The 25,808-nt window shown below is 55.7% G+C and overlaps 1 protein-coding gene across 1 annotated transcript in view; it reads right to left on the bottom strand.

Moving 5' to 3' along the window:
* Positions 1 to 3,348: 3,348 nt before the first annotated feature.
* Positions 3,349 to 25,808, bottom strand: part of KIF21B (kinesin family member 21B) — a 34,767-nt gene continuing 12,307 nt past the window's right edge. Inside the window, exons 20-34 of the mRNA XM_039698544.1 lie at positions 25,264 to 25,365; positions 24,992 to 25,157; positions 24,547 to 24,607; positions 24,182 to 24,239; positions 23,534 to 23,739; positions 23,029 to 23,103; positions 22,791 to 22,904; positions 22,129 to 22,167; positions 19,952 to 20,088; positions 19,509 to 19,689; positions 15,528 to 15,692; positions 13,923 to 14,040; positions 13,061 to 13,231; positions 12,393 to 12,592; positions 3,349 to 11,972 (exon numbers count right to left, since the gene is read on the bottom strand). Coding sequence (XP_039554478.1) covers positions 11,873 to 11,972; positions 12,393 to 12,592; positions 13,061 to 13,231; positions 13,923 to 14,040; positions 15,528 to 15,692; positions 19,509 to 19,689; positions 19,952 to 20,088; positions 22,129 to 22,167; positions 22,791 to 22,904; positions 23,029 to 23,103; positions 23,534 to 23,739; positions 24,182 to 24,239; positions 24,547 to 24,607; positions 24,992 to 25,157; positions 25,264 to 25,365 — 1,893 coding nt within the window. The 3' untranslated portion in view covers positions 3,349 to 11,872. The remainder of the gene's footprint in view (positions 11,973 to 12,392; positions 12,593 to 13,060; positions 13,232 to 13,922; positions 14,041 to 15,527; positions 15,693 to 19,508; positions 19,690 to 19,951; positions 20,089 to 22,128; positions 22,168 to 22,790; positions 22,905 to 23,028; positions 23,104 to 23,533; positions 23,740 to 24,181; positions 24,240 to 24,546; positions 24,608 to 24,991; positions 25,158 to 25,263; positions 25,366 to 25,808) is intronic.

Genomic DNA, 25,808 nt, shown 5'->3' on the forward strand with positions numbered 1-25,808 from the left:
CCTGGGGGAGGTCTGGGAGAGGCTGCAGAGCTGTGACAGCCCATGCCCTGCCATGTCACACACGCCTGGCACCGGCAGGCACGCACACTCACCAGGGAATGTGCCGAGGGACAAGGCAGGGTGGTGGGATGCATTTGGGGAAGTACCTTTGGTGGCTCTTGCCTCTCTGGCCTTGGGCAGGGTACCTGAGGTTTATTCCTGCTGGGTTCAGCCCTGTGCTGGCAAGGGAGGCCTGTGCCAGGCCAGTGCCAGCCAAAGCTGGGGCACCCCTTTGCCTGGTTCTGGTTCTTTGCCGAGCCAGCCACATCCACACCATGTGCAGACTGAGGCAATCCTGGGAGCAGAGCAGACCCCGATATCACACTGCTGCCTCCTTGTCACTTCAGGGTCCTTATCACTCCAAACCTGGCAGCAAACCATCTCCTGTGACACTGTGCTGACAGGCTGTTGCAAACATGGATACTCCAGCCTGGCACATGGACCAGCAAGGGTAGGGTGGCTCATGTCCTGTCCCCTGTGTCACATCCCCCAGGCCCCGGGGCAGGCAGGGCCAGTGTGCCAGCCAGGAGGCACCGGGTGCCCCAGCTATCACCCACCCCAGCTTCATTCCCCCTCAGCACACTCATGAGAGCTGGTGCTGCCAGGCCCTTCTGTTCCCACAGGGACATCCCCTGCCAGGGATGGGGGTCTGTCACTGCTGCAGGGCAAGCCAGGGCCAGCAGGGAAAGAGACCCAGAGCCTGGCCCTGCCCCCAGCCAGGGATGGAGCCAGGGCTGCCCTGTGCCCGGGGAGCTGGCTGCCCACTGGGTGCCATGCCTGTGGCTGGAAAGCTGCCCCTGGGGAAGGTTTTCCCACCCACCGCGACACTGCAGGTGTCCCTGGAGCAGGGTGGGACGTGCCAAAATTTCGCCATCCCCTGGGCCACCAGCCAAGGGGTGGTGAGGTGGCCCTGTGGCATTTGGGAATCTCCTGCCCGGGCCGTGCACAGCCCACCCACCCACAGCTCTGCCCCTGGCAGGGCTGTGTGGCACAGACCACCCTGAGCACCCCTGTCCAGCTGGCCCTTCCCTGCAGACTGACCTCAGGGAGGCACCACAGCCAGCCTATGAACCCAGGCAGTGCCACCATGGCAGAGGGGCTCCCAGGGGGTGACACCCTCAGCCTCTGATGTGTGCTTGGCACAGCAGGAGCCCTCTGTGCCCTCCTGAGCCTGCCCCTTCCTTTCCTCTGGGAATCAGGAGACCAGTGCAGGACCTGTCCTCCCCAGCCCCCCGCAGGGACCCTCCTGCCTGCAGGAATGCCCTTCCTGCCCCTTTGTCCTCTGAGCTGCCACAGCCTGGGCCCTGTGATGGCCCCTGGGGACATCACCATGGGCAGCACTCCCCAGAGATGCTGCAGCACTGTGCTGGGAGCTTGGGAGGGCATAAACCTCTCCTCAGGTGTCCCCAAGGCCTCCCTAAAGCCGTGGGGCACAGCAAGGTGCAGAACGGGACCCTCCCCTACCCAGAAGCAGCCACAGCCCTGGTGGGCTCAGAGCCATTCCTCCCTCAGCCTGAGGATGGGTGGCACAGGGCTGCCACATCTCATTGCAGCAGCTCCCAGGCTGTGTCCCTGCTGTCCCCTTGCTGCTGGCCCAGTGCACCTTCAGGCATGTGGGGTGCAGGGCACAGGTCGCTGCCAGCCAGGCTGGGCATCTTGCTGCAGCAAGAAAGAGTGTGGCATGAGTGTGACATGGTGACATGGTGACTGGCAATAAAAAGTGTCTGTGGTGCCACGAGTGGCTGAGGCACCAGGCAGGAGCAGGAGCGATGTCACCTGCCCTGCCAGGGGGAGTTGGGCCCATGACACCCCACGTTTGTAGCCCAGGGCTGCCACTGGCCCTGGCAGCACCATGGAGGCTCACGCCAAGGTGACAGCCCTGTCACAGGCTGAGGGTGACACAGGGCATGGTGCTGGGGGCTGGGACACCTGTGGGCACTGCGCATCCGCTGGCCTGGCATTGCTCGGCCCAGCACTGCGGGCACGTTTGGGGCCGGGCTGTGACCCCGGTGTCAGGGCAGCGGTGCCCAGGCAGGGCAGGGCTGCGGGAGCACAGCCCGAGGCTGGCTGGCAAAGGGAAATGGGGGCTGCAGGAGCTGAGCCCGGCCCCAGGGGCTGCAGGCACAGGTCGCTGTCCCCCTCCCCAGCCTGCAGGCGGCTGGCTGCCCAGCGCCGCTGGGCTCCGGCATCAGTCCCCTCGGGGGGCACCGCGCGGTGACACCGTGTCACACGTGCCCCACGCGACAGCCCGCAGCGGCGGGGCCCCCTCCCAGCATCGCCCCCAAATCCCCTACCTGCAGGACCCCAACATCCCCCCATCCCGCAGGACACTGCACCGCACCCCAGCAGCTCCCCGGGCAACCCGGGGGCTGCCTGGCAGAGCTGTGTGCCACAGACCACCCTGAGCCCCCGGTGGGACCCCGCATCCCCGGCAGGACCCCCCATCCCCGGTGGGACCCCGCAACTCCGCACCCCCCCCCGTGTCCCTCCCGCGCTCCGCGGTGCTGCAGCCAGCGCTGCCCCCTGCCGGCGGCCCCGCGCCACTGCGCCTTCCCTTCCCTTCCCTTCCCTTCCCTTCCCTTCCCTTCCCTTCCCTTCCCTATGCTGCAGGCTCAGGGATGCTCTGACTCCTGCAGGGGTTGGCACTGCCTGGTGGGCACCCTCCTCCTCCTCCTCACCAGGAGAGGGGCAGCCCCTGAGCCCCTTGCACCACCTCAGCCCCTCAATCTGCCCCCACTAAGGTCAGTTCTGCCCCGTCTGCCTGAGGACCTGCTGCCTACAGGGGTCCAGGTCACCTGAGCATCATGGAAATGTTTGTTTACAAAAGCCATCCAAGATGATTGAGTCCAACCACTCCCCCAGCACTGCCACGTTCACCATGGAACCGTGTCCCCAAGTGCCACATCCACAGGTCTTTTGACCACTTCCAGGGATGGTGACTCCACCACTGCCCTGGGCAGTCTGTGCCAAGGCCTGAGCACCATCTTCGTGCAGAAATTTCCCCCAATATCCAACCTGAACCTCCCCTGGAACAACTTGAGGCTGTTTCCTCTTGTCCAATCTTCTCCCAGCCAACAGCATTATAGAATCACAGAATGGTCTGGGGTGGAAGGGACCTTTAAGGGCCACCATGTGTAATCCCCCATCATGGGGAGGGACACTTTCCACTCCATCCAGAAGGGATGCAGCCACAGTCCCCCCTCCCCATTTATCCCCCAGCCCCTGGACCAGGCTCATGGGCACAGGAGGGCATGGGAGGCTCCTGGCCGTGCCCTTTCCCTCCTCAAAGCCACCTCTGTACTCCGTCCCTTCATGTCAAGAACATTTTATTTGCAAAGACAAAAAGGCAAGAAACAAACAGCCATTGAAAAACGTACAGCAGGAGAGCACAATAACTTACACTATTTACAGGAACACACCACGGTAGAAAACACACACACACACCCCTCATGCTCTGACAAACCCAGCCAGGGCCGGGCTGCACAACCCCCACACAGACAACGCCAGCCTCCAGGGCAGCTGGCCTCTGGGAAAAGCCCCGGGTGTGAAAAGGCATCTGCTGTTGTGCTCCTTGTGCAGAAAGGAGAGGTGGAGCAGGGACACAGTGCTGCAGCTGCCCCAGCCTGGCGTGGGGCTGCACCCGGGGCTCCCAGGCCACGAGGAGCAGTTGTAGGAACCAGAGCTGTGCTGGGTGAGGGGACGAGCCCTGGGGCAGGAGGAAGGTGCAGGGCTGAGCTTTTCTGGGATGGGTCTGTCCCAGTCACAGCTGGAGCACCATGCAGCACCTGGAGGGGCTGGGGGTCCTCGGCCCTTCCCAGAAGGGTGAGGGGGGCTCAGATGGACGTGCAGCCTGCAGGACAGAGTGAAGCTCCAGGGAGCCTGTGGAGAGCAAACTGGAGCTCTGTGCTTGGCAGGGATCGTACCGGGACCCTCTTCAGTGTGGGGCATGGGCAGGACTGGTGAGGAGCATGGGCAGGACTGGTGAGGAGCACTGGAAGGACTGGTGAGGGGCACAGGAAGGACTGGTGAGGGGCACTGGAAGGACTGGTGAGGAGCACTGGAAGGACTGGTCACAGGAAGGACTGGTGAGGGGCACTGGAAGGACTGGTGTGGGGCACAGGAAGGACTGGTGAGGGGCACTGGAAGGACTGGTCACAGGAAGGACTGGTGAGGGGCACTGGAAGGACTGGTGAGGGGCACAGGAAGGACTGGTGAGGGGCACTGGCAGGACTGGTTTGGGGCACTGGGAGAGCACCGTGGGAAGCAGGCACTGAGTCTGCAGCACCAAGGCAGGAGGCAGCAATTGAGACCCCAAAGCAGCTGTGCTCAGAGCTGGTGGGGAGGAACAACACGCCTGGGGGGGACAGGATGGGACCCCAGAGCTCCCATTCCTCGCAGCTGACCAGCCCAGCCCGTGTCACCAGAGCTGCAGGTGACAGGAAGGGGACACTGCTCAGGAGGGCTCACAGTGCTGTGGGGGTCCAGTGCTTTTAGGCTCTTGACTCTGGCCTGTGCAAAGCCCAGCTCTGGGGCAGCCCTGCTCCCTCCACAGAGACTGGAGCTGTTGCTGGGGGTGAGGAGACCCCCAGAGCAAGAGTTAGGCCCTGGGAAAGAAGCATAACCCAGCAACCTGAGGCAGGAGTGCAGGTATGATCACACCCTTGTCACCAACCGAGGTGCCCAAGGGCAGAGAAAAATGAGGTGCGTGGTACAAAGGCAGCTCCAAAGTGTCCCTGCCCTGGAGGGGCTCTCAGAGGGGCTCTGAGACCACCAGAGGGGACTTCAGGTGTGCAGCCAGGCCCCTGAGCTACAGGGATGGAACAGCTCACCCACAGGCAAGGAGCCTTCATCCCAGTCCTCCTCCTCCTCCTGTCTCAGCCCATGGTCCCAGCAGAGCTCTGGAGGGCCAGGGTCCAAGGGGCCACCCCTCCTGGAGCCACCTGCATGTGGGACCTTGTGCTTTAGTGTTTGGGAGGACCTGCACGCCAAACTGCCCGTGTGGCTCAGAGCTCCTGACCCCACTGTGCCAGGGCAGTGCCAGCCTGAGCTGGGGGCCCCAGGGCTCCCCCTGCTCGTGTTCAGTGCCTGGCACTGAATCCTGACACAACTACACTTTGGGGAGTGAGAAGTCAAACATCACACAGCAGCATCAGCTCCTCACAGACCATCCCCAGCTTGGGCAGAGGCTTTCACAGCACCCAGGCCCTGCTGCCCTGCAGCAGCCTCTGGCAGAGGTGGCTGGAAGCAGCCCACTCCAGCAATGTGCTCTGCAGACATCTCCCAGCCCAGAGCTTCATCACATCCACAGAGATCTGTGAGAGAAATTTGGGCTGAGCTGAGCCTTCCAGAGCCCCCTTTCCATGGGACCAGATGGGACATCCAGGCTGCCAACCAAGCCAATCACCACTGGCAACACCACAGATCCTCAGACCAGGAACCCCACGAGAAATGGGAGCAAAATCTCGGTGTTGCAACTGCTCTGGGGGATCCCACTGCAAAGGGGAGCTGGCAGGGCAGGACCCCAGCCCTGCTCCCTGCCAGGAGGAGGCAGGGAGGGGAACACGGGCTGGCTCAGACATGCAGCAAGGTGGGAGCGAGGCCACGTGTCCCCAGAATGAATTCAAGTGTCAAAACCATAACAATAACAATAATTAAGAGAAAAAAATAAAAAGCCTTACACCACAAACTCCCCACCCCATCCCCAGTAGGAAATCCAATGATGACAGCACCCAGCTTGCACCGTGAGGTAGCTAAACCAGATCAACACCCAAAAAATGCTCTTCTGCATGAGAAACATCAACCCACACAGGTACCAGGACCTACACACACACACACACACACACACACAGAGCTGTGGGATCACAGTCAGCCCTGGCCTGGTTCCAGCCAGGACAGAGTTAATTTTTGCAGGAGCCAGGAGGGGACATGGCCAGAGCCCAGAGGTTCTTTTAGACATCTCACATCATTGCTGGGGCAGGGACTCTCTTCCAGGGAGAAGGGATCTCTTCCACTCAGGGTAACACCGTGGTGAGCATTTGCATGTGATTTGCTCTCTTTTGTACACTTTTGTTATTCATATTGTTGCATGTTTGCTATTAATATTGTTGCTGTTAATTTTTCTTATCTCATTGCTGTTTCCAGTCAATTGTTCCTGTCAACTACCTGTGATTTTTTTACCTTTTGTGCCTCCAGTTCTTCTCTCCATCCTACCACAGGGAAGGAAGGAGGTGGGGATTGTGGCAGCACACAGTTGTAGTGGGAACACTGATTTGGGGAATACCAGTCCTAAACCACAACAGCTTTTTTTTTTCTTAGCATCCAAGGAAGGGCTTGAACAGTTGAGATAACAACAGATCTGCCCAGAGTGGGCTGAAGCAAATTTGATCTAAACATTTTTGATCACCTAAACATTAGGTACTGAGGCACTGGTGACAGTGTTGCCTGCTCTGCCCATGTGGGTACCTAACCCTGTACATAATTCTGTCTGCTCCCATCACAGTCTCTGTCTCAGAGCAGGGAGGGGGATCAGGATTAGTTTATGACATGATAACATCAAGGGCAGTGAGGGATATGTCTTGAGTGTTGTTCTTCTACCCTTACCTGGGGCACTTCCTTTGGGAGTCCATTAATAACAATAATGACCAACCCATGGAGAAACAGGGGAGGATGATTTTCCCCAGATTTTCACCCACTTTCCCCCTTGAGGCCTGTTAAAACAGCTTTTGAAGCTCTGAATTCCCTTTGGCTGTTAAGGAAATCATATTTTTGTCAGGTCTCCTTAGTGCAATCCACATACTCTTTGGAGTAAAGAAAGATTTCTAAGGAGGTTATTCTATCCTGATGGAGAGTAGTCATGACTGGAATGAGCCTGGGAGAAAATGGGCCACTTTTGGAAGAAATTCTCTCCTGCAATGATTGGGAAGTTGCAGGAACAAGTACAAGATGCTGTAAAAGTAACAGAGCACTTGCAAGGAGAATGCTGTGGCAGTTCCAGCCAGGAGCCCCACTGCAGTGTGCTGGGCCCTGGTGAGCATTCATCAGACACTGCTGCTCACCAGGCAGCACCCTCAGGGCAGGAGGAGGAAGGCAGAGCAGCAGGCACCGTGGTCACTCAAGCTGCAGCTGAACCACAGGGACACTGAAGCTGTCCCTGAACCACAGGAACAACCCGTGCTGGCAGCAGTCACCCCCACACAGAAATCCCAGAGCAAATCAGTTTGTACAGAGGGATGAAGAGCAAGCAGGGCCCTCACACCAGGAGGAAGAGGCAGGGCTGGAGATAACCACCCATCCCTACCCCCAGTGAGCTGAGATGTGAAGAGGTTTCAGCTGCCAGGGGGTTGAGCCCCTGGTGACCCCACTGCTGCAGTCATGCTGTGGAACCAGATGGAAGGGAAGGAACTGGGATCCCTGTCCTGGGACCTGGGCACTGGCAAGGGGACTGGGCAGAGCACAGACACTTTCAGCCTCTGCAGGCACCTCCTGCCAAGCGTGAGGGAAAGGTATTCCCTCAGGGATGATGGAGCACTGCAGCCAAGCAGGTGGAACAGCACGGACAAAGTGCCCAGTCCCTGAGGGAACTGGCTGTGTTAGAGAGATCCCCAGGGATTCAAACCAGCAGCAGTGCCCTGCAGATGCAGATGAGTCCAGGGCACACCATCCATGTGGCAGGAGGTGTACAGAGCACAGCCTCACTGGCACTGATGTGGATGATTTTCCCCAGTCTTTCACCCAGTTTTCCCCCTTGAGGTCTGTTAAAAGGAGCTTTTGAAGTTCTGAATTCCCTTTGGATGTTAAGGAAATCATATTTTTGCCAGGTCTCCTTAGTGCAGTCCACATAATCTTTGGAGTCAAAAAAGATTTCTAGGGAGGTTATTCAGGGATCTGAAAGGAAGGAGAACAATCAGTGTTAAAGGTGACTCCCCAACTCTGATGATGAAGATCATTGTTTTTCCTTCCTACCAACCTGTGTCTCAGCTGTGTTAAAAGACTGTCTAAGACTGGACCAGCCCATGGACTGAGGAAATGTCCCCTGTCACACCAGTACAGCCCAGAGCCTCTGCTGCTGGGAGCAACTGGCCCTCTCCTGAGAGAGAGGGGACACATCACAAGGCATCCTATGGTTTTACCTGCAAGAGCACAGAGAGGACAAGAGGAAGTGGGAAGGAAAACCCACCTCTGCCCCAGAAGCATGGCTGTGTGAGTTGAGAGGAAAAACAACAGCAGCAGGAAATTCTTCAGGGATAAATGCCAGCCCAGCTTCCAGTGGGCATGTACTCAGAATAAAAGGGCTCATATCACTTCTGATCCTCCTGAATGCACCTTCACATCTGCAGGCAGTGAGCAGTGAGAACCCTGACAAGAACCAGAGGGGCCCTGCCTGCAGCCAGGTGTGGAGAGCAGCACTGGGCTCTGCTGGGCTGTGTGGATCCCAGGCTGGCACAGCAGACCCACAAGAGTGTAAGGCTTTACTCACAATGTGCTGATGCCATGGAGATACACAGGAGCAAGATCCATTTCTTCTCCTCAGAGGAGAGGTCTACTCAGGTCAGTAGAACATGGCTGCAGGCAGGTCAGGGTGTGCACTCTGCATGTGAATCATTCTCTCTGTTGTATGCTTCTGTTATTAATATTGTTGCTGTTTTACTGTTTGCTTTTTATCTCACTGCTCTTTCCAGCTCTTAAATTGCTCTTATCTCAACCTGTGATCTTCATCTTTTATGCCTGCAGTTCCCCTCTCCACCCTGCTGGGGATGGGGTGAGTGGTGCACGGTTTTAGTGGGAGCACTTGATTGGAGAATGCTGTTCCTAAATCAGGACTCTCCTCCCTTCAAACCCCCGCCTCAGAACAGCAATGCCCCAGCAGCAGCTCCCTCCCTCCACGGCTCAGGATGGCCACTCAGCCCTGCAATGCTGAACAGGCACTCCCAGCCTGCACACAGGAAGGTACTGGTGGCAAAGCAAGGCAGCTCTGACCCTAGGTGTCCCCTTCAGCCATGGCAGCAGGGAAGGCTCCAGGGCAGGCACTGGAGATCTCAGAGCAGACAGATTCTACAGCCAAACACTCACCAGAGACACCACACACAGAGCCCCTCCAGCCAAGCAAAGGATAAACCAGCTGAGGAAGGAGTGCAGAAACCCTCTCCAGGACAGGCCTGGGGGGGAAACACCTCCTGCAGACCCCCATGGCTGTGTGCCACAGGATGGATGGGAGCCTCTCCACCAGTGCTGGCTGTGCAGGGCTCAGCCACAGGCACAGGGAGCAGGGACTGTCCTGGGCAGGGTCACACTCACACACATTCACACACATACATGTACCATTTACCCTCCAACAAGGCAAGCCAGCAGGATGGAATTTCCCCAAAATAGGCAAACCCCCCCTCCCCCCACCAAATCAAAACAGATACTGTTGTCTGTCATGATGCAGAGGAATCCCCTCACTCCAGCCAGAATGCTTGGAACAAGGGCTGGTGGCTGATGACCTGGGGCTGGTCAAGGTATCACCATGGTTGGAGAGAGCAGAGGGGCAATGGTCTGTGCTTGATGGGGCAGGTCCTGGAGCCCCTGGCCTCCAAGATCCCAGTTCAGTGCTGGTGGGATCACACGGAGAAATCCTTAAATTTGAGTTCAAGTGCTGCTTCTTCTGTGACAAAGGGGAAAGGAGAGTGTGTGAGGCAGAACACCCATCCTGGGGTCTCCTTGGCCATTCCACAAAAACCCTGGGTGGCCCAGGGCAGGACAGAGCAGGGATGGTCCACTGGGCCATAGGAGAGATGGAGGGAAGCTCCAGTGTGAGACCAGGCCCTTACCAGCCCTCCTTGAAGAGGAGAGACAGAGGAAAGAGCCTGCAGAATGTGCATCCTTGGGGAGTCACTCCTGAGTGGAGCCCCCAGCCCCTCAAGGAGATGAGATTGTGCAAGATCATCCACGGCAGGATTGTCCTTGGAGCACAGGGGAGTCAGGGGACTTGTGCGAGGTCAGGGTGTGCAACCCCTCCCCCTGTGCTCCTGCCACTGTGGCCTCTGGCTGCTCCCTGCCCTGCTGCTCCCCTCCAGCCTTGGGTCCATGCAGCCCAGCAGGCCCAGCCTAAGCAAGCTCCAGTCCAGGCAGAGCTCTGAGGGCAGAACCTAAAGGAAGGACAGACAGAGCCACAGCAGTGGGATGACAAATCCAGCCTTGGCCTTTTTGCCCTGCAAGCTCCATTCTTGCTTCGTTTCTCCATCCCAAGGGGGTTAAGTGGCTGCAGGCACCCAGCACAAAACCCTGATGGGAGTCACGATGTCCAGAGCAGGGCTGAGAGGGCTGGGCATGTGGGGAAGAGTCCAGAGCCATGGAACAGCTGAGTTTACAACTGGGGTTTGGAGAGTGTCAAAGGGAACTGCAGCAGGTCTGTCTGGAAGTTGCCCAGTGGAGATCATCCCAGGCTTGCTGTGCCTCACGAGATGGAACATGGCAAAGGAGCTCAGAGTGTGCCCCTCCAATCACTGGGGACACATCCACAGAGGGATGGGAAGGCTGGGAGTACCACATCCACAGAGGAAAGGGAATCCTTCTGCAGTCCCCACAGCAGAGGTGTCTCACAAGTAATGGCTCCAGAGAAGCACCCTCTGTGTGGTGGTCCTGGCCAGCAGACACCAAATGTCCTGGTGGGGTGGAGAAGACTCCTGCAGGAACCAGCCCGGGAGCAGCACAGCACAGAGGCCACGGGGGCCCACAGTGGCAGGAGGGAATTGGGTGTCTCTGAGGAGTCAGGGATCTCTGACCCCCAAAGTCCTTACAGCAGGATGGGTGAGAGGAGAGATGAAACATTTCCTGTTCACTGGAGAACCGTCGAGAAACCTCAGCAGGAGGGCAGGTGGAGCTGCTGGTGCCCCCCAGAGCTGCTTCCTCACAGGAGCTGACAGTGCTCGAAGTACCAGACGCAGCATTGTCCACCCCGTTGGGTCAGGCACAAAGAAATCCCTGTCCTGGGCTGAGCTGCTGTGGATGACTGAGTGCTGAGAGCAGGGGGAGGTACCCTGACCTTCACCCTGCCCCACGCCTTCCAGTCTTTCTGCAGTTCCTAGTTTGACCCCGCAGGCAACCTCCTCCCACTCCAGAGCTTCACTGTCAAGTCGCTGAGGAACAAAGGTGAGAGGGACAGCATGACCCAGGGGTTGGGGCAGGAGCCCCACAGCACTGCCCCAGAGGGTGCTCACTCCCCACCCACCACGGCAGCATGCAGCCCCCCAAGCTTCCAGGCCCTTTTCCCTTGGCAGGAGATTGTCTGATGCACTTTGGGGAGAAGGCAAACCCATTGGGGCTCAGCCTCCAGCTCAGCCCACTGGCAGCAGTTGGGGACAAAGGGAAAGGGGTGACCTCCAGGGCTGACCCCACACCAGGACTCCTACCCTTGAATGAGCTCCATCTAGGTCCCAGCAGTGATATCCAGGGAGCTGCTTTGCTCCTGGGGCACGGGCTGATCTGGGGGTGGCTGCTGACTCCCAACCCACTATCCATGCAAAGGCACGGGCAGGCCATGGCTTCCCACTGAGCTGCCAAAGTAGATGTGGGCACTTGGCGAGGAAAAAAAACCAAAAAGAAGTGGAACCAAGGCAGGGGGATGACTGGGCCAAGGGGCTGAGTCCATTCTAACAAAGGCTTATCAAGTGGGGAAAAACGCAGAATAGTTTCATACCGTGAAGAAGCAGCTCAGACCAGAGAAAAAGGGGTGGGGGGAGAGAGAGAGGAGCAAAGCAACAGTGAGAGGGACAGAGGGAGGGAGAGATGGAGAGAAGAGGGAAGGAGAGACGGAAGAGGAGCATATGAGCAAGAGAGTCAAAGAGCAGGAGGGTCAAGGCAGACTAGTAGCACGGCCCTTTATGGCAAGGACGCGTCGTGGAAGGCAAGGGGTGAGCCCAGGCACGTAATTCCATAACTTTACCCGGCAGTCGCTGTGGCACAGATGGGAGGTGGGGAGAAGGAGAGGCAGAGAGAGACAGAGAAAAAGGAAGGGAGAAAAGGGACAGGGTCGAAAAGAGGATATCAGAGTCTTGCTGCTGAAGAGCTCCCCGAGAGCAGCAGACAATGCCCAGCCCCGAGGGAGAGGGGTCCCTGCGTGGGGAGTGACCCAGGGCATCACCAGAGCGTGGGCAGGGGGTGGCCAGGGACAGCTCTTGGCACTGCAGTGGGCAGGCCTGGCCATGGGCAGGCTACAGTGGGCAGAAGGAGATGAAGGAGTAGAGGGACTAAAAAGCTGCAATTCCCTCCCCGCTCCCTGCTCACCCAGCACCCACCCAGGCCCAGGGGTGACAGCTCAAACCCAGGGTCTCCCCCTTCCCAGGGGCCACGGGGGCAGAATGCCCAGGGCTCACCTGGAGGCAGTGAAGATGTGCTTGGAGTTGGTGCAGATGGCGTTGATGGGGCTCTCGTGCCCCTTGATCTCCCCGACTGGGGTGAAGGTGTCCACGTTCCAGACTTTGATGACGCCTCCTCGGCAGGCGCTCAGCACCATGGGGCGGCCGGGGATGAAGGCCAGGGCACAGACCCAGTCCTTGTGGGCATTGGGGATTTGCTGCAGGCACAGAGCACAGCCATGACCAACCTCATCTGCAGCACCACGGGCAGCCTCAAGCACCCATCCTGGTGCTCCCTGTCTGAGGGAGCTCAGCTCCTCACTGACGCCCTGGGACTGACTGGGACTATGGAACTGGTGGTGCCCAGGTAGGAGCCAAGGGTGTGGGCTCAAAATCATGGCTTGGTTTCTCCCTTGGGCAGGAGACAATTCAGGAATTCTGAATTCCACCCAGAATTCAGGGTGGAACACAAGAACCCACACTGGATCTGATGCCCCAGCCTGTCTGAAGGAGAGCCAGCAATCCCAAGCACCTGCTGGACAAATTATGGGGGCACAGCACCCCCTCACCCACACACGGCCCAGCCCTGGGAGTGCCCTCCCTGGGGAGCTCCACTGGCACTAAGGTCCTGGATACCCCCCCAGGTCCCAGCAGCACCCCCCTCTGCCCTGTGCTCCCCTCCAGACCTGGATAAGTTCCTGCTGCTCCAGATCCCACTTCTTTATGCCGTTGTCCCTGGAGCCACTGAAGAGGACATCTCCCTGGATGGCCAGGCACTCGATGCCATCGTAGTGAGGGGGCTCGAAGTTGTGAGTGGGGCCAATATTGCCCACCATGCCCTCCGTGATCTCAAACACCTGGGGAAGAGCAGCAGGTAACAACCACAGATGGCACTGGGGACTCCCTCCCCTGGGGAGTTTGGCCACCACCCTCCATGTCCCAGGCTCAGGGCACCTAGAGATGCTGGAAATGGGATTGGGCATGGGCTACTGGAGGCTGTTGGGGCTGAGGGTCCTGCCACAAGCAGAGGAGATCTGCCACCAAAGACAGCCCCAATCTGCTGCATTTTACTCATGGTGAGCCTTCACACTCCTCTGGAGCCAGGCTGACAGCTGAGGGGGATCCTGCCTCACCATCTCACCACCCCTCCTCACTTCCCTGGAGACAGCTCTAATTCAAGCTGCTAAAACCTGAAAGGAAGGGACAGGCTCCTGCTGTGCTGGAGCTGTGACTGAGCAGGCACAAGGCATCTTTATCAGGGGAGGATAATTGAGCAGAACAGGGTGAACTGCTCATCTGGGTCAGCCCTCACATGCAAATCCCAGCCAGAGCGTCTGATGCATGAGAGAAATGCAACTTCATCTCCAAAGGTGCATTGTGCACCAAGCAAAAAGCAAGACTTGGGAAGAGGGAAAAAGTGAAAACCTCACATGCAGAGGTGAAAACAGAATCTGGGCTCAGCTTTCAGGAGGAGAGAAGAGCGAGGGGTTCCCAACATCTGGGCTTCCCTACAGGACTCGGGGTGCTGCTCCCCAAGGAGCAGAGTACCTTGACGTAGTGATCCTTGGAGCCTGTGACCACCAGGTCGTGGTTGCTCGCCGTCTGGTTCACGGTCAGGCACATCACGGGCCCGATGTGGCCACTGAGCTTCCCCACGGGCTGCAGCCTGGCAGTGAGGGCACAGCTCAGCCCCTGCTGTGCTGAGCTGCTCCCCAGGGCGCTCCCATGCCCAGCCCGGGCTGTGCCCGCCAGGGGAGCGGGCAGGGAGAGCCCAGTGCCCGGGATCCAGGGGAGGAGGGCAGCCTCGGGGTGTGCCAACAGCTGGGTGTGCAGCCTGGGTTTAGTATTTACGTTTTGGTTCAAACTGTTTCACTGGTTTTTAGAGATTTTTGAGGGTCTTTTATTTTTTTTTGATTCTGGGGATTTATTTTTCCTAGCTTACATCTGTACGTAATCTCTGTTTCTTCAGGGAGGTCTTGACTTTAACAGGTGTCCTCACACAGGGCAGCACTAAAATGCTGTTTTTTGTGATTTGGATTGAAGGTACATGAGATGATAGTTTGTGTTTACATTTAAATGTTTATTTTTTTTAAATTTATGTTACTAGTCTCACAGGTAGTGAGTAGTTGTAGTAGTTTTGTAATATTTTACTAATAAGGTACAAAAGGGTTAATTATTTTTTGTTATAAGGTTAAATTGTGTAATTAAGAAATTATATCTAAATTATTTTTACTTTTAATTTAGTAATTAATTATTTGAAGTCTGCAAAGTAGACTTTTTTGTCTAATTATAAAATACTACTTAAACTTATGAAGACGAAGGTGAAGAAGAACTAGTTTATGTTCTAAAACTTTTATCTTGATCTATATATATTCCTATATTTTAAAACTTTATATTTTAAGTTTTTTATTTTGTGGTATTTTATACTTTTAATTAAACTACTTTAATTAAATATACTAATTAAATATACTACAGCCTGAGTGTGTGCCAACATCTGGCTGCAGAGCACAGACTGCTCATCACCCCTTGGGTCACAACTGTAAGTCTTAAATTTACAAATCTTAAATCTTAAGAATTTTTTTAAAAAATTCTTTTAATCCTAAATTAAGATTTATGATCTTAAAGATATCAATTAAAATAAATTAAAATCTTAATTTTTAAATTTAAAAATCTTAAATTTAAGATTTAAGAAAATCTTACCTTTAAGAAAATCTTAAATTTAAATCTTAAATTAATCTTTAATTTTTAAATTAAGATTTGTGATCTTAAAAAATCTTAACATTAAAAAAATTAAATCACAAATTTTAAATTTAAAAATCTTAAATTTAAGATTTTTTTATAATCGTAAATTTAAGAAAATCTTAAATTTAAATCTTAAATTAATCTTCAATTCTTAAATTAAGATTTATGGTCTTAAATCTTAAAATTTTTAAAATTGAAAATCTTAAACATTAAATTAAAAAATCTTAAATTTAAGATTTAAGAAAATCTTAAATCTTAAAAAAATCTTTTTAAACCAAAACCACTACAGTCCCATAGGAAAGCATCCTGAAAACCTTTATTCCAGGCACCTTGCACTGTGAAAAAGGCTTTAATTTCCCCTGGGATCATTCCAGCTGCCCCGAGCCCCAGCTGTGCCCAGCTCAGCCTCACCTGCTCAGCTCCCAGACGCGCACGGCGTTGCCGGCGGCCGCGTAGAGCGCGGTGCCCGAGGGGTTCAGCGCGATCTGGTTGATCTGGTGCTCCCCCTGCACGCTGCTCACCGTGCGGCTGCTGGTCCCGGCACACGCGTCCCCAGAGATCACCTGGCCGGACGACCTGAAGGGAGCAGAGTTCAAAGGGGTGATGTATCGTACCTGCCGGGGAGTAATTAGCACTGACTCCGTGATTGCAGGAGGCTGATCAATCGCTTTATCACAGAATCGCAGAATGGCCAGGTTGGAAGAGACCTCGAAGATCATCGAGTCCAGCCCAGCCCCAACACCTCAACTAAACCCTGGCACCCAGTGCCCCATCCAGGCTTTGTTAAACACCCCAGGGATGGTGACTGCACCACCTCCCCATTCCACAACTTTATCACTCTCCCAAGGACTTTCTGGGAAAGGCAGAGAGAAGCACCAGAGAGGAGAAAAACAATTCTCATCTCTATTCTCTGCTCCTGTTGTTTTGCACACGTGGAATGCGTTAGGATATTGTTTACCTGAAGGAATTTGGTAATTGGATTCTGCTGAGGATTGTTTTGTTTCCTTGGCCAATCACACAAAGCTGTTGCCCAATTGTCAAAAGTCAGTCGTGAGTTTCCTTTAGTATTCTTTAGCAATCTTTGTAATATAGACATAGTGCAATATAGTATAATAAAGCAAGTGTTCAGCATTCCGAAGCCTTGGAGTCAGATGTCAATCATTTCTGTGATGGGGGCACCCTGATATTACTATAATACTATATTGTACTATTAAGAAAAAACCCATCTGTGGAGACAGATGGGCATGCCAGCCCTCTCCCTTGGAAAGATATCCCTTTAATGGACTATGACAAAATCTTCTCAAACTCTCCTGGATTGAGAAATCCTCCGTGGTCATGGTGAGTTCCCACCATGCTTTGGAACCCCCTGTAGATTTGTTGGGACTGATTGGTTTTCCCCCTTTGTACCACCCCCACTTTTCCCCATAAAACCCCCAGCAGTTTCTGCCCTGTTCAGGGGAGAGCTGCTGTCCCTGGCCTCCTTTGCAGGGTGCTGGAATAAAGGAACTGTGCAGAACAACCACACGGTGCTCCTGTCTCTTCATCCCTGTGTTGGCGTGGGTACACCTTGCAAGGCAGAGCTGGAATCACTGCTCAGAGCTGGAATCACTGAGAGCTGGAATCACTGCTCAGAGCTGAGCTGCCTGCCCCTTGCTGAGGTTACCCAGCAGCTGAAGGAGTGCCTCAGACCCCTAGAAAGTTGTCTCTTGGGGGACCTCTCTGGGAAGGTTGTGGCATCCAGGTCGAGCCATCAGACCCCCACTGCCCTTGCAGACTGTCCAATACATTTGCAGGGTGCTGGAATAAAGGAACTGTGCAGAACAACCACACGGTGCTCCTGTCTCTTTGTCCCTGTGTTGGCGTGGGTACACCTTGCAAGGCAGAGCTGAAATCACTGCTCAGAGCTGGAATCACTGCTCAGAGCTGAGCTGCCTGCCCCTTGCTGAGGTTACCCAGCAGCTGAAGGAGTGCCTCAGACCCCTAGAAAGTTGTCTCTTGGGGGACCTCTCTGGGAAGGTTGTGGCATCCAGGTCGAGCCATCAGACCCCCACTGCCCTTGCAGACTGTCCAATACAGCTCTGACCTAACTGGTCCTTGAATCCAAAACACCATCACCAGTGGCCAATTAAGAAATCACCCTTTGGTAAACAAATCTCCATAACACATTCCACATGTGCACAATGACAGGTGCAGCAAGTGGAGATAAGAACTGTTTCTCATTCTTTTCTCTGAGCCTTCTCACAGCTTCCCAGGAAAATCCTGGGAGAGAGCTGTCTCTCTCTGTTCAGAGAATATGTGATTACCACAGGTGATGCCTTGTCAAGGCTGAACAGAGCCTAGACAGAGCTAAAGAATAAAATAGGGATTTATTAGGAGGCCTCAATAGATCCACCTTGGGCAGCACAAGAGCCCAGCAGTTTAGATTTTGTCTGGGGCAAAGTAACCTTATAGAAATATCACTACTGTGGTAGAACTGTGCCTAAAGACAAAAAAGCTTTTATTCTCTATTGCAGCTTTTTTGATACTGAAGGCACTTAGTATGAGTTTCTACTAAAAGCTAAAATCTATATTCTAAATCTATATTTCTATTTCACTTTGTAGCTTTATATACACCTCAGTTTTTCCAGGGGTTTCAGTTCAATCCTTGTGCTTGGATTTCCCTCCAGGCCTGTTCCCTGAGGGGCCTGTATTCCAACACCAGGCAGGGCTACACCCCAGGTGACCCAAAATGGCCACAAAATGGATGACAGGTCATGGCGTCTCTCACTTTTATAAGTTTTGGTCCATTTGCATATTGGAGTTAATTGTCCAATTCCAGCTTTAGCCCATGAAGTCCCATCCTTCTTGTATTTCTCTCTTCAGCCCACATTATTTGTGCTCTTGGGCCTGAAATTTGGATCATTTGTCCTTGGTCCCCAGCTAGAGAAGGAATTGTTTTGTCTCCCTGCTCTGTGCAGAGAGCTCACCATCCCCTAATGTGAACCCAGACCCACACACTAAAGCAGCACAGAATCTGAAAAATAGAAAAGCCAAAACCTGAGGCATCAGGGAGGATGAGACCAGAGCCTCTGAGGAACCACAGGGCTGGCTCCAGGCTGGCACAGCTGGGTCCCACACTGAGGAAAGCCTTGAAGTGTCCCTGTCCCTCTGGCCACAATGGGACCAACAGGAGCCTTGTCCCACAGGCCAGTGCTCAGCCTGCAAAGGCAAGTGGGTAACTCTGACCTACCATACTGTCCCAACCTTTGAGCCCTACTCCAGACTGGCAGCCACAGCTCCAGTCTGTTCCACGCTCCCTTCTGGTCCTCAAACTCCTCACGGAGACCCAGGTTTCCCACTAAAGAGCCTGTGATTTACCCAGGCACTATGCTGTTTGGGGCTGTGCCCCCCTGCTGGAGCTGCCAGCTCTCCTGACCATCCCCAGAACAGCTGCAAAATCTCTCCAAAGCTCCAGACCCTGAACAAGTGCTGGATTCTGCACCTGGGACACAACAACCTTGGCTGTGTGGATACAGCAGGGAACAGAGGCTGGAGAGCAGCTGTGGGAAGGGACCTGGGCATCCTGGTCAGTGTATGTGAGTCAGCAGTGCCCTGGCAGCCAGGAGGGACATCCACGTGCTGGACACACCAGGCATAGCACGGCCAGCTGGGCAAGGGAGGGGATTGTCCTGCCCTGCTCTGGGAGAGCCTCACCTCAAGTCCTTGGTGCAGTTTTGAGCACCACAATATAAAAAAGACATGAAGCCATTGGAGAGCATCCTAAGGAGGGCCAGGAGAATGGTGAAGAGTCTGGAGGAGAAGCCTCATGAGGGGCAGCTGAGGTCACTTGGTTTGTTCAACTGAGGAGACTGAGGGGAAACCTCACTGGGGTCTTCAACGTCCTCATGAGGGGCAGCAGAGGGGCAGGTACTGATCTATTTCCTCTCATGATGTGGCAGGACTCATGGGAGTGGCTGGAGCTGAGCTGGGAAATGTTTAGTTTGGATGTTAGGAAAGGTTTTTCCCCCAGAGGGTGCTGGGGCACTGAAGAGGCTCCCCAGGAAATGGGCACAGCTCCGAGCCTGTCTGAGCTCAAGAAGTGTTTGAACAATGCTCCCAGACACAGGGCAGGATTGTTGGTGTGTCCTGCACAAGGCCAGGAGCTGGGCTTGATGATCCTGATGGGTCCCTTCCAACTCAGCATATCCTGTGATTTCGTGACCCTGAGTCTTTGCTGCAGGAGGTCCCCATGAGTCCCCTCACCCCAACCTCTCCCAGCCTCCCTGCTCCCTGGGGACGCAGCACTGCAAACTGGCACTAAGGAGCTGTACCTGGCCATGTCCCAGCCCCTGCAGGTTCTGGAAATGGCTTCTGCAAAGGCAGAGAAGCCCAGGGTGCCTGGGCTGCACGTACGTGAGGGTGCGGATGCAGCGGGCGGAGTCGCGGATGTCCCACACCTTGATGTAGGACGTGGACACGGTGAACACCAGCCCCGTGTGGCTGCAGTACTTGATGGAAACCACGTTGTTCGGGTGGCCCTTGAGAGAGGCGATTTCCTGGCCTGTCACCAGGTTCCACATTTTGCAGCTGCGGTCTGTGGGAGGAAGAACAAGCCCAGGAGTGTTGGGGGTGTCACCTCCCAGGGCACGGTGGCATGGGGACAATACGCCTTCTGAGCACGTCCCCCCACCCACAGGGCCAGAGGAAAGGAGCCAGCCAGCCCCAGCACAGGGGCAGGGCAGGGCTCAACACTGAAGACAGGGACCACCCCTGTAGTGCCAACACTTCCCGTGCTCCCAATGCCAACCTGCTCCCACAGCATCTGCATCCTCCCTGCCCCTCTGGCCATCACCCACCTTTGGACCCGGTGAAGAGCAGCTCATCGGTGGCATCCAGGCAGAGCACAGGCTTGGTGTGTCCCTCTGCCACCGAGACACACTGCAGCGGGGCTGTCCGGGCATTCTTGGTGCCACCCACGGGGTTAATGATGCCCCTTCACAGGAGAGAGAGAACAGCTACAGTGCGGGGTGGAGAGGCACGGTGCCCACAGTGCCAGGGCATGGAACAACACCAGCTGTCTCACACCAAGCACCTCCCACTGCCCAGCACTGAGGCAGGCTGCTCCAGCTGAACGTGGCCTGTCTGAGGTGAGGTCTGTGGAAACCCCAGAATGTCCCCATGGGCACCCCCTGCCACCAGACAGGGAAAGGGGGAGGCTGCCCAGTGACCTCTGCTCTCCCCCCAAACCTCTCCTGCCTCACCAGCACAGACCCAGGACTGTTCAGGAGACTCAGCCCCTTGGCCCCTGAGTCCATTTGTGCACTCTCCAGCCTGAAGCTCTGCTGGGATAATGTTTCAGAGTACCAGTACCAGCACCCCCATCCCTTGGAGGCTGTCACCCTTTGGCTGGTGGCATTTGAAGACAGGGCCTCACTCCTTTACACAGATCACAAGGGTGACAAAGGGCAGCACCAGCCTCTGCCCCCATGTCCCTGCTGCAATGGCTGTTCCTGCCCCCACTGCTGGCTCTGGGCAGGAGAGCACCTACCCCTGCCAATCCTGCTGCCCAGGAGCACTGCTGAGTGTCCTGGGGGACACATCTGCCAATCCCCTCCACTTCAGACGTGCTCAGGGTGCTGAGGACCACCAGCCTGCCCCTCCTGTGTGTGACCCCCATGTGCCTGCTCATCAAGCACAGCGACAACACCCAAAGTTGTGCTAGTTTTTTCTTACAGGCAGGGAAACTGATGCATGGGGCTAGAGAAGGGCAAGGTTTGCATTAGTTGTGAGGACAAGCACAGAGTCATTAATTGGGTTTGGAAATCAAACATGCATGTGATGTTCCTCAGCTCTGCACTTACCAATGCCAAGCCAGCAGCCCTCCCCTCACCCCCAGTGCTTCCACCAGCCTCAAAGCAGCACTGGATCCAAGGGGAAATCCCTGCACTGCATCTTCCACGGACTTTGAGTGGCTCCCTCCTACAAACTGCCCAGGGTGACCCTCTCAGACTGGTCTGGTGTCACTTCTGCAGTGATAGGGGCCTGCAGGAGCTCAAGGCACAGGCAGAGGGAGGGGACACCTGGATGCTGGAGGGCTGATCATGGAATCATGGAATTGTTTGGGTTGGAAGGGACTTTAGACACCATCTCATTCCATGCCTGTGCCATGAGAAGGGACACCTTAGACTAGACCAGGTGGCTCCAAGCCCCATCCAACCTGGCCTTGGACACTTCCAGGGATCCAGGGGCAGCCACAGGTGCTCTGAGCACCCTGTGCCAGGGCCTGCTCATCCTCAGAGGGAAGAATTTCTTCCTAACATCTAGTCCAAATCTCTCCTCTTTCAGTTTTAAACTGTTCCCCCTTGTCCTGTCACTATTTGCCCATGTAAAAAGTGGCTCTTCCTCTTTGTTACAAGCCCCTTTAGGCACTGGAAGGCTGCAAAGTTTCTAAAGGATGGGGGAAATGTGGCCCTTGTTCTGAGAAACCTCTGTATTGAGGAGGATGCAGGGAGAGAAGCCCAGGAGAACCTTAACTTCAAGGCTGAGCTCTGCACCACAATCTGACTTATTTAGGAAAGAGACTGACCTTTTCCAACTCAGCACAACCAGGCACAAGGTGAACCTGAGATAACTGCCTGGAAGAAGCTTGCACAAGGGACGTACTGCAAGCACCCTTCCCCATCATGTCACCATCCTGCTGGAGAGCTGGGGAAGGGGTGGCACATGGTGGCCTCATGCTGGCAAGAAACCATCAGAGCTGGAGGAGGACATGCTGCCAACCCAAAGCAGCCAGCACCCATTAGTGAGCCCAGCACCACGCACCAAGGGCTAATCCAAGCAGGAACAGTTTGGACTTGCAGCTGAGGGACAGCATCAGGCACCAGAGGTGGCATGCCAGGGGGGACAGACACACAGCTGGGATGGGGGGAGAGCAGCAAGCTGCAGGCAGAGCATGCAGGGACAGGGAGAGCAGGCATCTGACAGAGAGAAGGAGGAGCGGAGGAAGGGATAATAAATAGAAAGTTGTCTATACCTCAGCACCTCCGAGACAGAGGAATCGCTGTCATCAGACCTAGGGGCAGAAAATTAGCAGGATTATGGGAGAGAAAACCCAGACTAGAGAAGGCAGCGGTGGAGTCAGAGGTGGAAGATTGTTATTGCATCCAAGCCATGTAGGACAGAGAGAAGGAGTGGAGGGAGGGAGAAGGAGAAGCACACATGGAGAACCAAGGGAGAGCAGAAGAGCAGGAGGGCGTGTGAGGATCAGAGAGCAGGTCTCCATCAGGGAACACCAGCGCTGCTAGCAAGCCCAGAGCAGCACTTGAGCAGAGCAGCCCAGCTGCCAGGAGAGGCTGGAGCAGCATTTGTGGCTGGATGCCAGTCCATCAGCTTCCTTTGAGCCCTCATCCCCTCACCCCATCCTGCTCCCTCGTCTTTCCAGGAGTCCAAGTCAGGCACCACCCTGTCTGCAGGCAGAGGCCAGGACTGTGAGCTCAGAGGGGCACAGTGGGCAGGAGCACAGCCCTGGCATGGCAGCTGCTCCATCACAGGGAGCAGCAGGGAGGTGAAGTGGTGACAGGGCACTGGCTGGAGCCAATCCAAGCCCTGGTGTTCTCCACAGGACTCAGTACATGCCATGTGCTATCCTGGCCTGGGCTCCCCTCGCTCAGACACTCTCACCCCAGCAGGACTTACTTGTCCAAGGCAGATCCCTGGCTCTGGGTGCTCGTGAGACGGGAGAAGACGTTGCGGTCGTTGCGCGGACGGGTGGGTGGGGATGAGGGTGGTGTGAAGCCAATGTCTGTAGGCCTGAGCCAAAGGATCAGAGTGACACGTGACTTGGGAACTGCTCATCTGGCATCTGACTGGCACCAGAAAGAGTCCTGGGCCACACAGCACCCCCTGCCCATGTCACTGATCCTCCCAAGCTCACCTGGCAGGTTGCCCGCGGTCGTAGGATTTCCGCCGTGTCAGAGGCGAAGTGTCCGAGCCCCGGGACTGCCTGGGACTGCAGCAGGGGAACAAAGCAGAGTGGGTGCCTGCCCCTGCACCAGGATCCCTCCACACTGAACACCTCTGTCCTCCCCCAGAAGAGCAAACAAGAGATCGGGCTGGAGTCACAATCTCGTGGCAGCCCACAAGTGCAGAGGCCTTTGGCAACCCAAGACACCTTCAAAAAGGCTGATAACCCAGAGCAGAGAGTTGGGGACCTCCCCCTTCTTTCCCTGCTCCTGAAGTATCCTCCTCTCCTCTTCAAAGGACACCAACAATACTCCTACGCTCTCCAAGCCCCACTGAGGAAATTCACCACTACATGCTGTAGCCAAGCATGGACAGATGCAGAATTGGGCTCCCCTTCACCTCTCTGCACCTCCACAGGCCCAGCTTCCCCAGGCCCAGGCCTCCTTGAGCCTCCCCGACCCTCGTGCCATGCTCACAAGGTGCTGCCTCGCGTGGGCAGGCTGATGGTGCGCGACACCTTCTCCTTGTAGTAGGGGTCCCGGATGGAGAAGCCGATCCCGTCCTCTTTGATCTCCATGAGGGATGCCAAGGATTTGGTGATGTTCTTGGTGGAGACGTCCAGCGTGGGTCCCAGACACTCGGCTGACACTGCCTTCATCTGCCCCGAAAGCTTGGGCTCTCCCTAGAGCAGGGCAGAGGGCTCAGGGTGGGCAGCACGGGGGGCAGTGGCAGCAGATGTGGGCTGGAAGAGTTTGTGCTCTCTGGCCACAAACCAGCTCCCCCATGTGCCACTGGGATGCCCATCACAGCCAGCTCTCCAGCAAACATGACAGCCTGTACAGAACAATGGCTGCTTTCCTCCACGGGGACATCCTCAGTGATACTCAGATCTGGAAGGTACTGCCTTGTGTGGTGGGTGTTTCCCAAGTCTCTGGTGCTCCAGGACAGGACCACTGTACCAGGAGACCTTGGTTCTGCCCATCCAGAGAGCAGCCATACTGCCTTAAGCCAAGCCTGGCTCCCCAAGGTTCAGACTGCAGAGCAGAGGCCTGAAGCATCACTGAACATCCTTCCATCCCCCCTCCCAGCCTCTGTGACCAGGCCACACAAAAAGGCCCACTAACCTTGAACTTGAAGTCATCCTGGCTTGCTGAGCCCTTCATGGTGAAAGACTGGGAGATGCTGCAAGGAGAAAGGAGCCAAGATGGATCTCCAGTGCCAAACTCTCTTCAGAAAGCTGGTGCCACTGGTCCACCAGACTCCTTGGGTCACCCTCTGCCCCCCAGCACCCTTTCTCCAAGGAATTACCAAGCCTTCACTCCCTGCTCATGTCCAAGACACATCCTGCTCCCCCCACCAAGGGCTGGGCACCACAGAAAAACTCAGGTGGGGCTTTGTTCATCCATGCCCCTCTACGAGGTCCATAAATGGCACCAGACATTGTGCCCCAGCCACCACCACCTCAGGCAGTGCCAGGCTGGGTGCTCACCTCCCATCTGAGGCCAGGCTGAACTCTGAAACTTCCTCATCTGTGCTGGTGTAGCCATTCTCTGTGAGAGGGAGACAGTGCATCAGCAGAGGGGACCCAGAGGGGGTCACCACTGTCACCAGCCCCATCCAAACCCTGCAGTAGAGGGGACATCCCAGGAAGGCGTGGGGGTGACCCAGTCCTGGTCCCTGTTATCCATGGCCAGGAAAACATGGGGGGTGACCCACTCCTGGTCCCTGTTATCCCTGGCCAGGAAGGCATGGGGGGGTGACCCAGTCCTGGTCCCTATTATCCATGGCCAGGGCACACGCTCCCACCCAACATGGCCCTTGGGCAGGGTCGCAGCCACAGCACCTCCAGATGCTTTCTGGAGAACCAGTACGGGTGGGCACCCAGCACACAGGCAGCACAGCTGGCCTGAAGATGCACCTGCCTCCGGCCCCACCTTGCTGGACGTTGTGGATCAGTGCCTGCAGCTCGGGGTGGGACTCAGCCTTCTCCCTCAGGGCGTCCAGCAGGGCGTGGTTCTGCGAGGAGCTGGCCACGTCCGACTGCCGCAGCCGCCCCTCCAGCAGCCGGATCTGCGCCTCCTTCTGGGCCACCTGCAGCCCCTGCACGAGCAACGCCGGCACTCAGGAGGGTGCCACAGGTCCTTGCCACCAGGTGGCAGCCAGGAAGAAACCCTGTGACACATGCACACCCAGCCCTGCCCCACACCTTGTCGATGGAGGCTTTCAGGAAGTTGTCCAGCAGCAGCCGGGCTTCGGCCAGGGAGCAGGAGCTGATCACCACCGAGGTGTCCGTGGAGTCCAGCTCCTCCTGAAACACAGAGACAAGGGCTGCATGCAGCAGGGTAGCTTTGCTGCTGGATTGGGATGGGTGGAAGGGTCTCCATGGCAAGCACAGCACTTCCATCACCCTGCAAGCACTGCCCAGTGCAGCCCTCACCCTCCCCAGTCTGCCCAGTGGCTACTGGGGAGATCCAGCCATGGGACTGTCCAGCGCTGAAGGGCTTATGCACTGCTACAGAAATTCTGGTTCCCACACAAAGCTAGACAGAGAACAGACACCAGGCTCACCCAATCCACAACCCAAAGCCCAGTGTGAATTAACAGCAGTCCTTCTCTGCTAATCAAGGTGACAGCTGGGGACAAGGCAGGGACAGCACACAGGCTCCATTTCAGGCTGCAGGCATTGAGGGGAGCTGGGAGCTGCCCAGTGGCATGCCCAGTATCACAACTGGACACAAAATCTAGATGGCT

The sequence above is a fragment of the Passer montanus genome, unplaced genomic scaffold (genome assembly GCF_014805655.1).
Source record: "Passer montanus isolate IOZ18808 unplaced genomic scaffold, ASM1480565v1 scaffold127, whole genome shotgun sequence".
In the NCBI taxonomy this organism is placed as follows: Eukaryota; Metazoa; Chordata; class Aves; order Passeriformes; family Passeridae; genus Passer; species Passer montanus.